The sequence below is a fragment of the Patella vulgata genome, chromosome 3 (assembly GCF_932274485.2).
Source record: "Patella vulgata chromosome 3, xgPatVulg1.2, whole genome shotgun sequence".
Lineage (NCBI taxonomy): Eukaryota > Metazoa > Mollusca > Gastropoda > Patellidae > Patella > Patella vulgata.
This window is the reverse complement of record NC_065881.2, coordinates 11,742,651-11,759,146: the sequence shown is the minus strand read 5'-3', so window position 1 is coordinate 11,759,146 and position 16,496 is coordinate 11,742,651. Positions and strand designations below refer to the sequence as shown.

The following is a 16,496-nucleotide window of genomic DNA, read 5'->3' as shown; positions in this document are numbered from 1 at the left end:
TCATATGTGTTTTCTTTATACCCACTTGACAAGATCACTTGGCAATTGGAATTTGATATAAGAGTAGACCGTGGCGCTGCTGTCCTGGAAAAATTTCCCTCAGCACGCTGTATGGCGTACCCGTCTTTATTACCCCAGTAGGAGCAGAATAGTAGGACGTTAATCCCCATTTCATTATACCCCACCCTAAATCTTGTGGGTTTTCTAAAGTTTCCTCCCACAGCTCAAGAAACTGTATGTCAAGCGAATTATTCAAATAAAATGGAACCGTATTTGTGTCGTGTGGCAGTAAACCCTATTGCTCTCTCTCCACGCCCCATCACTATTATCTAGGTTCAAAAAATGAAAATTTTACTAGTGTCGCCATGGTACAAACCTACCTCTAACTACACCCAAGCGGTAGATAACTCATCGGTCACACCATTATACTATAGATGTCACCATGGTACATGTATCAACCAATGACATCTATCTCTACACTCAGCAGAGGATAACTTTTACTATAGTCTTTGATGTCAATGGTTGCCATGATATCAACCAATGACTACTACCTCTAACAGGACTACACCAGTTATTTTAGAGTAATGTAAAAGGGTAAATTTCTTGAAATTTATTACGGCCTGGTACCGTGCTGAGAAGTGTAAACGGGGCTTATGTTTTTTAAAGGCCATAAATAAATTAACCATAATTTATTAAAAAAAATTAGTTACATGTAGTAAAATGTAGCAAATTCAACAATCATTTAGAACATCAATTTAGGCTATTTTTATAATTGGAAAATATTAATAGATAATTGTTAAACATAGGCCAAACCAATTTTATATTTAGTTCTACAGGGTATAGATCAATAAATAACACACTTTTATCTTGTATGCCATGTTTTGTTAAAAGTTCAATGAACCGAAAGCTTTTGGAAAGAGCAACTAATAGTAGCCCTACTTTTTGTTTCTAAATTGAGGGCAGAATTATTTAACAGGTGTTCCCGAAGAACAGAAAATCCAATTGGTGAGGCCTAAACAGAAGTAGACTAATTTTATAATAAATAGTTGTAATAACTGTAATATATGAACAGAAGCACACAAAGGATATGGGTTGTTGGCCAATACAGATTAAAATATGGATCCAATTCTAATTGGTTGTTTGGGGGGGGGGGGAAATGGTTAAATATGGATCCAATTCTGATTGTTGGCCAATTCTGACTAACACACAGATCCTTTTTGGGTATTTTTTTTTCAAAGTTTTTGGGGACTTTATTGCAAATCTATTATGTATTGTTTTTAAAAAAAAAAAAAAAAAAATCAACCAAGTCTTACTTGAGGTAAGAAGAGTTTAGCCAATGAAATGGCCGGTTGAGTCCAAATTTATGCAAAGTATGTGCAGAATTCTAGGAGATACTTTGTCAACCTCTAGAAAGGTCACCAGAAACAAAGATGCCAATTCAGCATACATTCACCTATAACATCCCCCCACATTAATTGGTCAGATCTTCATGTTATGAGGATAGTAAAGTAAGAAAAAAAAAAACGTGATCTGTATTTTAATCAGTCAGGCAAATAAGAAGTCAGTGTTCATATTTGTTTTGTGTGCACAGGCTTTCAATCAAGACAATTCAGGCTACAAAAGTAGGAAAAATTCTAATCAGATTTGGGTAACGGGCCAATTTTTCATCGTCAATATTCTGTCAGGCAAAAATAAATTCAGGGTTGTTCTCTTTTGTTTTGTGTGCATTGGCTCTCAGATCAATCTGATTAAAACACAGATCCTATTTCGTTTCGTTTTTTTATAGTTTAAAATTTTGTTCTAAATGGTTGACCTCTGACGTGACCTTCCACTACAACCGGTCAGATCTTCATGTAGTAGAGGCCATCAAAAGTATAAAAATATGAAACGAAACATAGATCTGTATTTTGATCAGATTGCTCTCAGACAAACCTGGAAATTAGGTACCTGTCACAGATGTTGTTGGGTACAAATTCATCATTTGTAAGGCACAATAGTCAGAGGGGGGCAAGGCAATGCCAAAAAAATGATTTGCCTACCCCCCCCCATTCGAAAAAAAATTTGCCGGCCACAGCTCTAAAATACCTACTGTTAACTGTGCCAGGTGTGCCCCCACCCCCCTAAAAACTTCACTGCCCCTCCGAAGCTAGCAAGCTGGCTACAGGCCTGAGTTCTATCATCTTGTCCTTTAGTCTGACAAAAATTTGTCCTTTATTTTATCAGTGTTGTACATATCCAGTACAAAATATCAGGTAACACTTGCAGATCCATACTAAAATTATCATTTCCAGGCCGCCTTTCAGGTGGGATTAAATATATGCAAACATTGGATACCTAAAGATAATTACAGATTAAATATATGCAAACATTGGATACCTAAAGATAATTACAGATTAAATATATGCAAACATTGGATACCTAAAGACAATTACAGATTAAATATATGCAAACATTGGATACCTAAAGATAATTACAGATTAAATATATGCAAACATTGGATACCTAAAGACAATTACAGATTAAATAAATGCAAACATTGGATACATAAGGCCACACAAAATAAATGTCTTGTTTCTCGGGCAACTGACAGCTGAAACTGTAGGGAGGGAGGGCGGTTTCTTTTTTTTTTTTACTCATTGATGGTGCAAAATAAAATTTGGCTATTGCTGAAAATTGTTGGGGCGGGAGGGCGGTCTTTCTTTTTTTTTTTTTTTTAAATGAGAAAGTCATTACTTGTTTACGTTTTTGCTTTCCGTTATATTCAACTTTATTGTACATACTTAAAACATAAACCCAAAATCTAGTCTACTAAAACACTGAGACTGAACACTGACTGAAAGGAAAATAATTTTCCATATTTAATTCACATAATTGAAATTGGTTTAAAATAAAATTCCATACGACTATGTAATAGCCCTCCATAAAGACAACAATATTTTTAAAAACTAAGCCTCTTTCACCAGGTGTATCAAAAATAATAATCATGGTAAACAGTATTTAAAACTAAATCTAGTATCGCCGGTTTATTTATAATTATTTACCGAATTCCAACCAAGGCATGTCACACCGTGTCATCGGTATTGGAGATTGCCGGAAATACTGTTTCTTGGGATATTCGGTGTGTTTCTCAGGATATTCGGTGTTCTATCCGGTGTTTATATTGAATGACTATTTAAATCTAACTAACAACTGGTCAGTAAAACCATCAAATCGGTAATCCAATTATTATTTTCCGGATTATCGAAACTACCGTAAATGTGCTAATAATGACCCAGATTCTAAGGTATGCATTATGACGACTATCGTCATCGTATCGTATTCTTAGCTATAATTAATTAACCTGTTCTACGGTTCATTATTTTATCAATAGGATTTTCCAAACAAGGACCGACTGAAGCCGGCAATAATGAGCCGATTACGATCGAATGATTGAAATATTGTCGCCAATGACTTAACACGAATCAAATTCTAGTTTATCAGGGGAGGTAATTAATATCACGTGATACAAAATGGAGGTTCTTTCGATATCAATAAAAAAGGCAAATCTGCCAAACTTCGCCATTGTTCGGATAAAAAAGACAGCATGTTCATCTGAATCAGTTTTAATACATTTGAATAGATATACATGTATGGCGGATGTAGGTACATGCGGGATATTTTTTTTACGACTTGCTTGTCGATGTGCGGGCGGGCGTTACATATTTATTTTTTTTCATCAAGACTAATAAATAGACTGCACGCGCAACCAATTTTGCGTGCGGGCGGTGCCCGAGAAACAAGTTATTTTATTTGTGTTGCCTAAAGATAATTACAGATCAGTTTTAATAATTAAATAAACTTAAAGCATTTAAATATGAGGCACAATATCTGTTAGCATTTTGTTTGATAACACTGACAGAGCCCTCAATGAGAGAGAGAGAGAGAAATGGGGTTTAACGTCCACTCGACACAAACTATGTCATTTTGGGACTAACATATGGTTTAATTTTATTTCAATAATTCGCTTGCGCGCAGGGGTCTTTAGCAGTGGGAGGAAACCAGAGGACCCGGAGAAAACCCACGAGGTTGGACAGAGCCCTCAATGAAACGTTGATTTAATTAAAGATACATTAATTAATATTTAGATAAAGAGCTGACCATTCTTACTATAATACATTTATTTCGAAAATAGATAATGCAAAATGAAAATATTGAAAATTTCATTTAAATTACTTTATTCTGACCCAAGATATCACTGTTTGTAATTTTGACAAGATGTGTGCATTGTGGTATATTCGAGACTTAGCCTCGCTTTCCCATTTTTAAATTAAATTTTTAAATGGTGAACCATTCTAATTTAGTTAAAATTTTGAGTATCCGATGCCATCAAGAGTTGATTATGGTCTTGTTTTGTTAATAAATGTCTAATTAATAGTGTATATAACATTTCAGACCTAAAGAAAGACCTGCAATCGGCAGAATTAGCTCTTGCATAATGTATCTTTAAAATAGAAAATTTGTTCCACATCATATTTTTGTGTTTATAACTTTTTATCAGTTTATGAAATGGTCCAAATGTTCAGATGATAATGTTACATGTGTACAGATCTCAATATTAAAATGACCTTTGAACTAAAACAGATCTTTGCTTTAACCTTTAGTCACAAACTTAAACTAATAATTCACATAATTGTAGCATTATATCAAACTTATCACTAACTACGTTACTATAGAAACCCCCATTGCTACTATAGAAACCCTCTTACTTGCCATTGCTACCATAGCAAAATGACAAACAATACTATAATTACAAAAATCCCATATATAGGCCTACTATACATGTACATTATATAATTACCATAACAACCTGACAATGAATAACCATCAAATTAAAATCTAATCATGATTGCTATTATAGCAACAGCCTTAATATAATTACATAGAAACTGGATAAACTGAATAACCTTAAAATTGTATTCTAATCATGGTTACAATAGAAACAGCCTTAATATAGTTACCATAGTAACAGGATAAACAATGAATAACCAATTAATTTGAATATATTAATGGTTACCATAGCAACAAAATAACAATAAAATTATAAGACATTAATGGTTACCAAAGCAGCCTGAAAAACAATGAGGAACCAAGGTTACTATAATTCCCATAGTAACCTCAAACAATAAATAACTATAAATTCAAATCTAACCATGGTTACTATAGCAACAATCTTAATATACATAATTAATCCTTAATAACAGTTTCAATAATTTTACAACCTCAGTATAATTGCTATAACTACCGGTAAATATGGAATAATCTTAATTCATTAACAAATAAAACAATTTTACATTTTAGCTCAAGCATACCTATATTCTAAATCACCATGGTGACAAGATGTTAAAATACATGTACTATGATACGGTTAGTGCGGTTCCAAACCAACCAAGACTTGGTTAACATTAAAAAAAAAGCCCAATATTTACAATTTTTTTTCATAATCATTTATATTTACAAGACACCTTAATTAACAAACACTATTTTAGATGCACCCCCCAGAAATGGATTCATGGTGTCACTAACGAACCAACAACTAGTATTGTTCACATGAAACACACACTATACATTTAACAGATAAACAGTCATCTACCAGAACAGACAGATAAAAGATATATATAAACATTGGTTACCATTAGAAACGAACATCTCCCAGAATAGACAGATAAAAGAAATATATAAACATTAACTGCCATTAGAAACGAATACGCCCGCCAACAGCAACGTCATCCTGCCATCCATAAAATCTGTGATAAAACAGGTTTTCTAAATCAAGGTAACTTGAGCAATTGTTGGGAATGGTTTAAAATTAATATGCGTTCTCCTCCCAAAGAGGTAGACATGGCACAAACCTTAACAGTTCTCAAATATGTTTGAAAACTCAAATTTTTATAGAGTGTTCACGAGAATAGCAGTCTAGAGCAGTGTTTAAGAGAACAGCATTCTATAGAGTGTTTACAAGAACAGCAGTCTATAGAGTGTTTACAAGAACAGCAGTCTATAGAGTGTTCACGAGAACAACAGTCTACAGAGTGTTTACGAGAACAGCTGTCTATAGTGTGTTAACGAGAATAGCAGTACAAAGTAGATGATTTTGGGTGATTTTTAAAATGATTTTTACAAATTTTTAAACAAAGATTTGATATTAAACGAATGTGAAAGAAATTAGTGCTAGATACACAAGATTAAATGATACCCGGGTTACAGTGATAGTTTTCATGACACTTTACTAGAACAGCAGTCTTAGTTCACAAAAAATTGTGGACATACGACGATGGACGACGTATAGAAGATGACAAGGATGGACAACAGACGATCTGAGGACAGTGAGGTGAGCATTTATCAATGGATTTAAAAAAAAAACAGACAGATTATTAGATTACTATTTTTGGAAATGAAAACAAATGTGTACAATTGGTCCAGTGCTGTGTCTCCATCACTACAGCCATCACTGATGTTGATCAATTCTCTGGTTGTTGACATTATCGTTATGGAAACGATTAATATATTTGGATAATACACCGTCATTTACAACTCGTTCTTTATTTTCAGTTTCTACATTTTCGGGATTTCTGGCTACATTTTCTATATCTCTGTTATTTAAGTCATCAACATGGTTCAAGATTAAATTTTTACGTGGTTTAAATCCATTCGAATCAGGAACATTGCCCAGATTTTTTATATCAGGGTTATCTTGAAGTGGAATAACTCCATTTGAAACAGGAACATTTTTCATATATTGATTATTTAAATTTTTATGTGGATTAACTCCATTTGAATCTGGAACTTCACCAACATTTTTTATATCTGGGAAATTTTTATGTGGGCCAACTCTGTTTGGATCAAAAGCATCACCATCATTTTTCTTTGAGTCATACATAGACTGTTTCTTACGTTCTTGACCATCAAATGATGATAACTTTTCCCTCTCAATTAGTGGCTTCTGAATTCTATTGGGTAATATTGGACCTTTATCAAATGACCTTTGACTTTCGATGGCTGACCCTTGACCTCTACCAGGATTTTGATTGGCTTGAATTCTAACATTTCTTGGATTGAAGATTTTCTCCGGATTTTGTTTTTGAGCAAACTGTTGTTTTGGGTATTTGTTTTGATCTCTTTGTTCAGAACCAAAACTTGGAAGAAACTGTTTTGCGTGATTTTGTTTTCTAGCAAACTGTTTTTGGACGTATCCGTTTATTTTTGCCAGTTCAGAAGTGTAAGTACTATTAAATTTTAGATTTTGAATTAACGGATCATTGTTGTCTAGTACTTGGTGTTGAGGATTCTGAGTCACTACATCATTAAATGAAACTAGAGGGCGCCGAGGCCAGACTCGACGTGACATCAAGGAATTAGCTGCGTTTGCTTTGTTATAATAATAACGTATCTTTTGATCAATGTGTACATCAATCCACTCATCCAATGTCGACTCATAGTAATATTTTGCTAAAACTGACAAAAACTTGTCGTGTAGTTCTTTATAGTTATGCATAACTTCATCAATAGTCTTGACAAGTACCTTTAATTGACCCGGACTACCAAAACCATGTTTCACATTATAATCTGTTAACCAACCATTCAATCGAGAATTGAGTCCTTCGTCATTTTTGGTTTCATTCTCAAAGGTCCGTAACTCTTGCATCAGAGAATAAACATCACTACCAGGGAATCCACATTGAACCATATCTTCATCACAACTGAGTCTATGCTGAACCATATTATATTCAGATTCTGTAAACCCCCCATTTGAAATTGTCAACAAGCAGACGGATAAAGAAGGAATAGCAGCAGGGATTAATTCACAGAGGGTAGAAAAATGATCGTAGCGTTGCCATCCAGTTAGAGCTACGCCACGGAATTTAAGATTAGGTGCATTTGAATGGACTTTAGTTATTATGTCGATCCAACCATAGTGGTTTCTGAGATGATAGGTAACATCTGTATAATACTGGGCACTTCCTGTAGCACCTTTAAAAGATGAAGCTGCCCACATGTGACTAAACGCCTGCTCGTATTTTTCCCACATGTCTGCAGTAAATTTGTCACCCGGGTTTGGAGTGTATGCCCATATCATCGGCTCCAAAATTCCTCCCAAACCAAATTTCTGAAAAAAATTCATACATATTAATATGAAAAGCAACTAAAACTTAAGCATAAAGTTATTTTAAGGAGCTACTTAATAACTTGCATGCAACCCCTGCATCAAACTTATAAAATTATCAAGGTAATCAACAAAGACTGACACGTGTTTTAGGTTCACCGATAATTGAATTTGATTGGTGAAATAGAGAGAGAGAGAAATGGGGTTTAACGTCCACTCGACACAAACTAGGTCATTTTGAGACTAACATATGGTTTAATTAAATTTACATAATTCGCTTGCGCGTAGGGGTCTTTAGCAGTGGGAGGAAACTGGAGGACCTGGAGAAAACCCATTGGTGGTGAATTGATTGGTGAATGCTTGTCGGTTAACACCCACTAATTTAAGGCCAGATTATTCAATGTTAATTCAATGCAAATCATGTGACAGGACTGCTGATTGATGTCGTAATTTGGAATATTCAGAATACAGATTACTCATAAGGAAATAAATAGGGACATGAAAATGATAATGGATTTCACGGAATGCTGTAGGATTCAGATTTTGTTGTTTGTGGTACCGGTATCTGTACATTATGTCCGTAGGTCTGTCTTGTTTAACATACATGCACTTACCATAACAGTAAATTACCCTTGCTTTTAGGGCACACAGAAGAGCTCTTACTTCTAAATTAGGTCAGTCTGATACATTTTCACAAATTTAACCGTAATTGTTGTGTCTTAAGGATAATTCTGGTAGAAGGAGAGAAGGCTACCCAACTCCTCGTCATGTGAAAATGCATTTTCCCATATACAGACCTTGAAGTCTACAGCACATTAACAATATGTTAGTCCCAAAATGACATTGAAAGTTTCAAGTGGACTATAACACTACTCCTTTCTCCTCCCCCTCCCCAACCCTCCTACTCCATTTCCCCTCTCTTCGTATCGGGATTTTCCAGCACGGTTTCCCCCTTGTCAGTCGTGCAAATCGGAGGGCCTGACAAGGACAGCTGTCTAGTCATTCGGATGGGATGAAAAACCGAGGACCCGTGCATACATCGGTGTGCACGTAAAAGATCCCTTGGCAGTTGGAATTCGATACAAGAGTAGCCCATAGTGCCGCTGCCTGGGCAAAATTTGCCTCATAGCACACTGTATGGAGGATGCCCATCTTCCCCAGTAGGAGCAGAATAGTAGGACGTTAAACCCCATTTCATTTCATTTCCCTCTCTCTCTCTTCCCACTCCCAGTCACCAGAAAAAAACAGAATTTTACCTTTATATTATCAGTTGATGCATCTCTCAGTTGGTCATCCCAAATAATCAAGGTCACCTTTGGATATTTCTCTTTCACATATCGAACTACACGACTCACGTGCTCAAAGAAAAGGTCCTCTTTCGTGTAACCTTTTTGTGCCAGAATAGGGGCTGATTTGCCCTCTCCAAGATGATATACCTCATCACATCCGATGTGGAGAAACTGTGATTCTGCGTGAACAGTCATAATTTGATCAATCATGGCCCCTAGAAGAGTATAAGTGTCGTTGACAAGAGGAGTGATGACTTGAGGTGTTTCAGAATCTTCACGAAGGTTCATATATTTTTCATGCTTCAAAACAAATTCAAGATGGCCAAATGTTTGTACTAATGGAATTATTTCCAACTTATTTTTCTTCGCGAGGTTGAAAAACTGGATCATGTCGGATTTTGTGTACGAATTTTTTGCGGCAATTAAACTCAGATCTCCTACATAGGGAAACATGTCTTCGTATTCCACTAACAACCCAGTCGCTCCGAGTGACGATAATAAGGGTAGCAGATTTTCGAGGTAATCTAGTTTTGGGGCAGCTCCTTTCAAATCAAGATGGACAATATGCTTCATGTTGTGGAATGTATCTGTTAATCTAGGATTGGGTTTGCGGTACAACCTGTGGAGTTGACCAGAAAGCGTTTTTGGTTCCGGTTTATTTGATTCTTGTAAAATCTCATCATCTTCATTCTTGTGGACATTGTCTGGATTTCGGTCCAAATCATGCATATTTTTATCCAAATTAACATGATTTTGGTCATCATCATCATCCTCATCAACTTGGCTTCTGTCGAGATTATCATGTCCATCTTTAAAATCAAAGTTTTCAAAAGCATTCACTTTATTCCCTTTAGCTGCCGTGTCATGAATTTCTGTTTCTTTCAATCCGGGGAGATTTCTTTGCTTTAACTCATTGCCTAACTCTGGATCTCTTCTTGGATTTATGTCCCGCATAAATTTATTTGCATCGAAATCCCCGAGGTTTATACGGTCATGGTGATGATGGTGATCGTGTGTGTCCATCGTTTTGTACGAAGAACTTCTACTATAATACAAACCGAACGTAACTAATAATCCCACGATAGCAATCAAAATAAGTGCGGGTTTTCCACGTAAACCCATTCTGCTGCCTCTTCTTCCCATATGCTGTAAATATACAGAAAAATCAAAATATTTCAGATCAGAGAGAGAGAGAAAAGGGGTTTAACGTCCACTCGACACAAACTAGGTTATTTCAGGACTAACATATGGTTCTATTTAATCTTAATAATTCGCTTGCATCTATGGGTCTTTAGCAATGGGAGGAAAGCGTAGGAACCAGAGAAAACCCATGCGGTTGGACAGACGACCCTACTCCTTGTCACGTACAATCAGGGGGGTGCAGGCTGTTCCGTAACCTGGCTGTTTCGTACTTAGTTCATTCGTACCTCACTTTGTACCTCAAATTGATTCGTACCTTTTCCTATGTTGTTGAAATCATTTGAAACAAATTGAATATGCAGAACCAGAATTAGAATATGCACGAGATTTTTACCTCGAATTGATTAGTTCCTTTTCCTAAATCCAACGGCTGGGCTAAAATAAATTTATAAAAATGGCTGCCGAACGAGAATTGGAATGCACACGTGATTTGTACCTCAAATTGATTCGTATCTTTTCTACATGTTGCTGAAATAAAATAAAAGAAATTAAAATAAATCTATGTGTTGTTGAAAGAAATTGAAATAATAAACGATTACCTGCCTTTTGTTTTTTTAATCTGGTGTTGATTATCAACCCATTCTGCTCAGTGAGTTGTGATTATTGACGACAATTGATTGGTGATTGTTAAAGCAGTTTAAAAAAAAACGATTGAAAAAGTATTTAATCTGGTGTTGATTATTGAACCCATTCTGCCGAGTTATGATTGTGATTTGTGATTATTGACGATAATTGATTGGTGATTGTTAAAGTGGTTAAAAGTGATTGAATATACTAAGAATTCCAAAATGCGACACGTAATGTAGGCCTATTAAAGTATTATTCATTATATAATAAACCTTAAATCAATTTAACTCACTGTAGAGAGTGTGCTACGTTGAAGGTAATAGCATCTCTTATCTAAGCAAGTCTCCAAAAGGTGCCTACGTCTGAAGATGGGCGTACGCGTTTCTTTGATCTGATATATCAGGAGGTAATTCTGTTATTGAAACCGAACTCCATGAAAATGGCTTTCGATCGTAACCGATGTTGGATTTGATCAAAACGTTTACTTATGTTTCACTTCAATTTCTTTCAAACACATTTAGAAAAACAAACTAATCTCGTGCATATTCTAATTATGGCTTGGCAGCCACTTTTATACATTTAGCGTAGCCGTTGGATTTGATCAATATAGTTTCACCTTTATTTCAATTTCTTTTTACTGATTTCAAAACAACACAGGAAAAGGTACGAATCAATTTGAGGTACGAAGTGAAGTACGAAACGGCTCATGTGAGGTACGAATGAACTAAGTACGAAACAGCCAGGTTACGAAACAGCTGACATCCAATCAGGGAATTAAAACCACGCCAGTTGACTCAATGACAGGCCTTATAATGCACACATGCTAAATTATTAATTAGGCATTTATTAACTTACCAAGACCATAATCAACTCTCTAGGGCATCGGATGGTCTTGATTTTCAACGGATTTAAAAAACGACTGGCAGTTAATTATTTAACTAAAAAATGGATAATCAAGACTTTGTTAACTATCTTATTCTCCAAACAGCCCTAACTTAGCTCAGAAAGAAGTAATTTGACTGAAATTTTCAACATTTTCCCTTTTCATTATCTATTTTTTAACTATTATAGCAAGAACGACCAGCTCTTTATCTAAATCTTACATAATGCATCTTTAATAAAAACAAATACAATCATACTATGGACCAAGAACCAACTATGATGTATAACCATGGAATAGAGACATCATATCAAAATGTCTGTCAATCGCTGTGCAATTATCTACGAAATTAGCATACTAAGTTTCAGTTCGGCTATGTGTATACGGTACAATACTGGAATTTGCAGAGCCTTAGGCTTTATTTTTTTTCTCTAAGAAATTCGCTCCCCAAAAAGAAGATCAAGAACACAGAGTGCTTGGAGTCCAGGTCGTGGTCCAAAAAGTTTTGACAAAATCATGTAAATTAAACCATATGTTAGTCCCAAAATTACCTAGTTTGTGTCAAGTGGATGTGAAACCCCATTTCTCTTTCATGGTAGTTACTAAGTTATGACTTTTAATTAGTTCTATATAATTGCTTTATAAACAGAAAGGTGAAATATTCAATTGATGCAGAATCTGTTCTTTATTCGTCACCGGAAGTCATGGGGCCGAATAGCTTAACCTTTGTGCTTTAGATCATAAGGTCTGTCACTGAGTCAAGTGACAAGATTTCAAGCTAACATTTTATTTGTATGTAGCAACATGGAGTGGTGTCGCCTGTCCGACCTTGTGAGTTTTCTTCCATTGCTTAAGAACCCTACACGCAAGCGAATTATTGAAATAAATTTGAAACACATGGTAGTCCCAAAATGAGCTAGTTTGTGTCAAGTTTATGTTAACTTAAACCCCATCTATTTCTCTGTACACACTAGGCCTCAATCTGTTTTACAGACGATTACGGAAGTCTTCCAATATCTCTGTCAAAGATGACTGCGTTCAATACGTGACGTCACATCACACGGCGCTAATCATTGGCGCGTGCATTGTTTACATAAGACATTACTGGTTCGGGTAGAATGGTGTCTTTTACCTATTCTATTACCCGATTACACTAAATAAATAGGAAATAATTTTTACCTACAAATACGTCTTTATTTATTTTTCTAATAGTAATACATAAAAGAAATGTTTTAGAATTTAATTTGTCGGAGGAAAAAGGTTAATATTTTGGGCTCATTAAGTCGCATCGATGTCATCCTTATCAGTGATTGTAGCGGCCTAGCGAATATTGACTCCCGATCAGTGTGACTAGGCGGAGGCCTAATAGTAATAAATTGCTATTCGTCGTAGTCGTACTCGTTATCCAACCAATAATAATGCCATTTTCTTTCGCAAACTTTCGAGTTTCAATCATATCTAACGGTTTTTGTCAATGTCAGTACTTATAAAATTACACATAGTTTTCATTCAAAGGAAGAAAATGTGTCACCTTTTAATTGATAGGATTTAATCAGTAAAAAATCCCAGTGTCAACAGACATTCGACGGCAACAACAACACGGACGTGTACTTTTTATAAACATTCCGTATTATCGATTCAGCCGGCTGATATAAAATCGAGTGCCAAAAATAATAAAAACGAAACGAAATAGCCAATTCATAGAATCTCCGTCGGAATGCAATACTAATAGTGTTTTTTTTATAAAGGTACCATAGGCGTACGGGCCGATTTTCCTAAGTGGGGGGGGGGGGTATCATTTCTGCCGCGCCCACAAACAGTTGCGCACTGCAAGGTACATGTACAATATTGGCAAGTACCGCCTCACACTGATCCGCAGTGAATATTCGCTAGGCCACGACAATCACTGATAAGACATTGATAAGGATGACATCGATGCGACTTAATGAGCCACAATTATTAACTTTTTTCATCCGACAAATTAAATTCTAAAATATTTTTTTGCGAATTAGAAAAATAAATAAAGACGTTTGAAGTATTTGTAGGTAAAAATTATTTCCTATTTTAGTGTAAATGGGTATTAAAATGAGTAAAAGGCGCCATTCTTCTCGAATCAGTAACGTCTAATGTAAACAATGCAGGCGCCATACTGAGCCAATAATTGGCGCCGCGTGATATGACGTCATGCGTTGAAGGCAGTCATCTTTTACAGAGATATTAGAAGATTTCCTAGTACTCTGTGAAACAGATTGGTACCGCCTAGCGGAGCGAATTTTCTGGAACTGAACACAACACACTCAATGAACAGTAAATTTGCGGGATGGAATAATTTTCATACTTTTACTTTTATATCCACTAAAATTTTATTGTTTACACCATTTGGCCACTCCCAGAAAAAACTTTGATGATGGCCCAAAAACGAAAAAAAAAAAAAATGGAAATTGGGCCCTAGCTCTCTCAATCAAGGTACATGACAAACATGGCTTCTAAAAATAGGGTTTTTTTTTTAATACCTTTGGGTATTTCCTCGCGAATACGTTGTTTTGAGAGGGATTTGCAGCAAATTTTTGATAGATTAATTAGTATGAATATGTTTTTAGTCCATATATTTCATCAAATCAACCAGTTTGTACGCGGGAAGGCATCTTATAACCCCATTTCAATTTATTTGATTTCAGGTTACTAGATATTTCTGCCGAGTTCTGTCTGCCAGGTTTCTAATTTGAGATGAGTGACGTTGTATCATCAATACGACGCTCCATGGGCATACCCTAAGGTACGTTTACCATTTACGCGTTTTCGCCTGTGAAAAATTCGGTCCAACGCAAATGTATATGGAAAACTGGCTTTAGACACAAAACTATTAAAAAAATATTGACAAACTTTGAATGTTTGTGGTGACCGCCAGTAATCATTGTCCCAGTTATCAACACCCCGTTCTCTTTCTCTCTATTTAATGTACTATAGACCCGGAATGAGCTATATGTAGCCTGTGTAGCGTGGACGTTACCACCCCCCACAAACAAACACACACACACACACACAGAGGCGTAGCTGTGAAATATATATTGGGGGGGGGGGGTCCGCAACCCTAACCCTAACCCTAGCCCTAACCCTTTTTTAAAACCCCTAAAAAAATATAAAGAAACACCATGTGGCCATGCTGTCTACACAACTCGTTTGCTGATTGGTCCATCCACCGCGTGCAAAGCATATTATGGTTACGTGGCTGGCTGACTGGGCGATAAATATTTGGTTTAGGCGATAATGTTTTTCGATACCTACATGCGATTCACTCTGATAAGTGGCAAAGAAAATTAACAAAATATTACTGTCAGGCTAACTAGACACAATTTTATGGAACACAGTTACTTTTAGCAATGTAAACCATATTGGGATATGTACAGGTTTTATACAGATAAGATCTTAACTAATCCTAATAATTGTTGTAAATAAATAGGAATTAGGGCCTACTATGTATATTCAGACCCCCCCCCCCCCCCCGACCCCCCCCCATGTGTGACGCCCATGCACACACACACACACACACCCACACACACTCTCTCTCTCTCTCTTGTGACAAAGTACTCTATAACTTTCATCAAATTGAACGATCATTTAGGTGCATAGAACTTATTGACCGAAAGTGCTTTTGATAATATATTATACTGACTTTTCAACTAGTTTATACTTCTGTTAAAGCACGAACTGGTTATGATCTAATTAATTATGTAATTAATCCCATATGTCATTTACAAACTACATATATGCTCTGTGTACAAGCTCCACGTGACTTCAAAGGAATATGCACTGGTCAGTAAGAAAAACCACGACGTGATGAAGAGACAATTGCATGTACGATCATGAGTCTTGTCTATTCTCCGGCGCTATATAATCAGGGGTTTACTGACAGTTAGACAGACGATTACAGACGAGCGGAGAGGAGGAGAGACGCAGACAAGAGAAAAGCAGAGACTGGCGTATGGACTCACCGTAGTTTAGTTTCTGTTTAATATATGTTCGTGTTGTAATTCTGTAGCTGTTTGATATTCTGTTCTGATGTAAATAAACCATATATTTACGAAACTAATCGCTGTTATCACTACGATACAGATAAGATCTTAACTAATCCTAATAATTGTTGTAAATAAATAGGAATTAGGACCTACTATACATTGTATATTTTGTCCTATTCGGTAATGCTTATAACTTATTGGAATTTTCAAAATAATGAAATATTTTCTAAATTTTAACTAAATTAAATTAAGCAAAAATTTCACTTTTTATTGATAATTTAACGGGCTTTGATCGTGCGGTTATATTTTTATTTTTTAAATGGCAATAATATGAATAAAAAGTTGTTAAACTCGCCCCTCTGATACTTGAAAGATTTTAATTGAAATGTTTTACAATCTCTTAC

The 16,496-nt window shown here is 35.6% G+C and overlaps 1 protein-coding gene across 3 annotated transcripts; it reads right to left on the bottom strand.

The window, feature by feature from the left end:
- Nucleotides 1-3,805: 3,805 nt before the first annotated feature.
- LOC126816152 (uncharacterized) lies at nucleotides 3,806-16,126 on the bottom strand. Of its 3 annotated transcripts, XM_050542383.2 has the most exons (4): nucleotides 13,608-13,695; nucleotides 10,964-11,097; nucleotides 9,397-10,575; nucleotides 3,806-8,143 (listed from the first exon to the last, which is right to left on the bottom strand). In XM_050542383.2, the coding sequence occupies exons 3-4, from the start codon at nucleotides 10,570-10,572 to the stop codon at nucleotides 6,485-6,487; spliced, it is 2,835 nt and encodes a 944-aa protein (XP_050398340.1). In that variant the 5' UTR covers nucleotides 10,573-10,575; nucleotides 10,964-11,097; nucleotides 13,608-13,695; the 3' UTR covers nucleotides 3,806-6,484. The 3 variants fall into 3 exon arrangements, with proteins under 3 accessions (XP_050398340.1, XP_050398342.1, XP_050398341.1); XM_050542385.2 differs by lacking the exons at nucleotides 10,964-11,097; nucleotides 13,608-13,695 and adding an exon at nucleotides 16,069-16,126; XM_050542384.2 differs by lacking the exon at nucleotides 10,964-11,097 and having other exon boundaries at nucleotides 13,608-13,712.
- Between the last annotated feature and the right edge of the window lie 370 nt (nucleotides 16,127-16,496).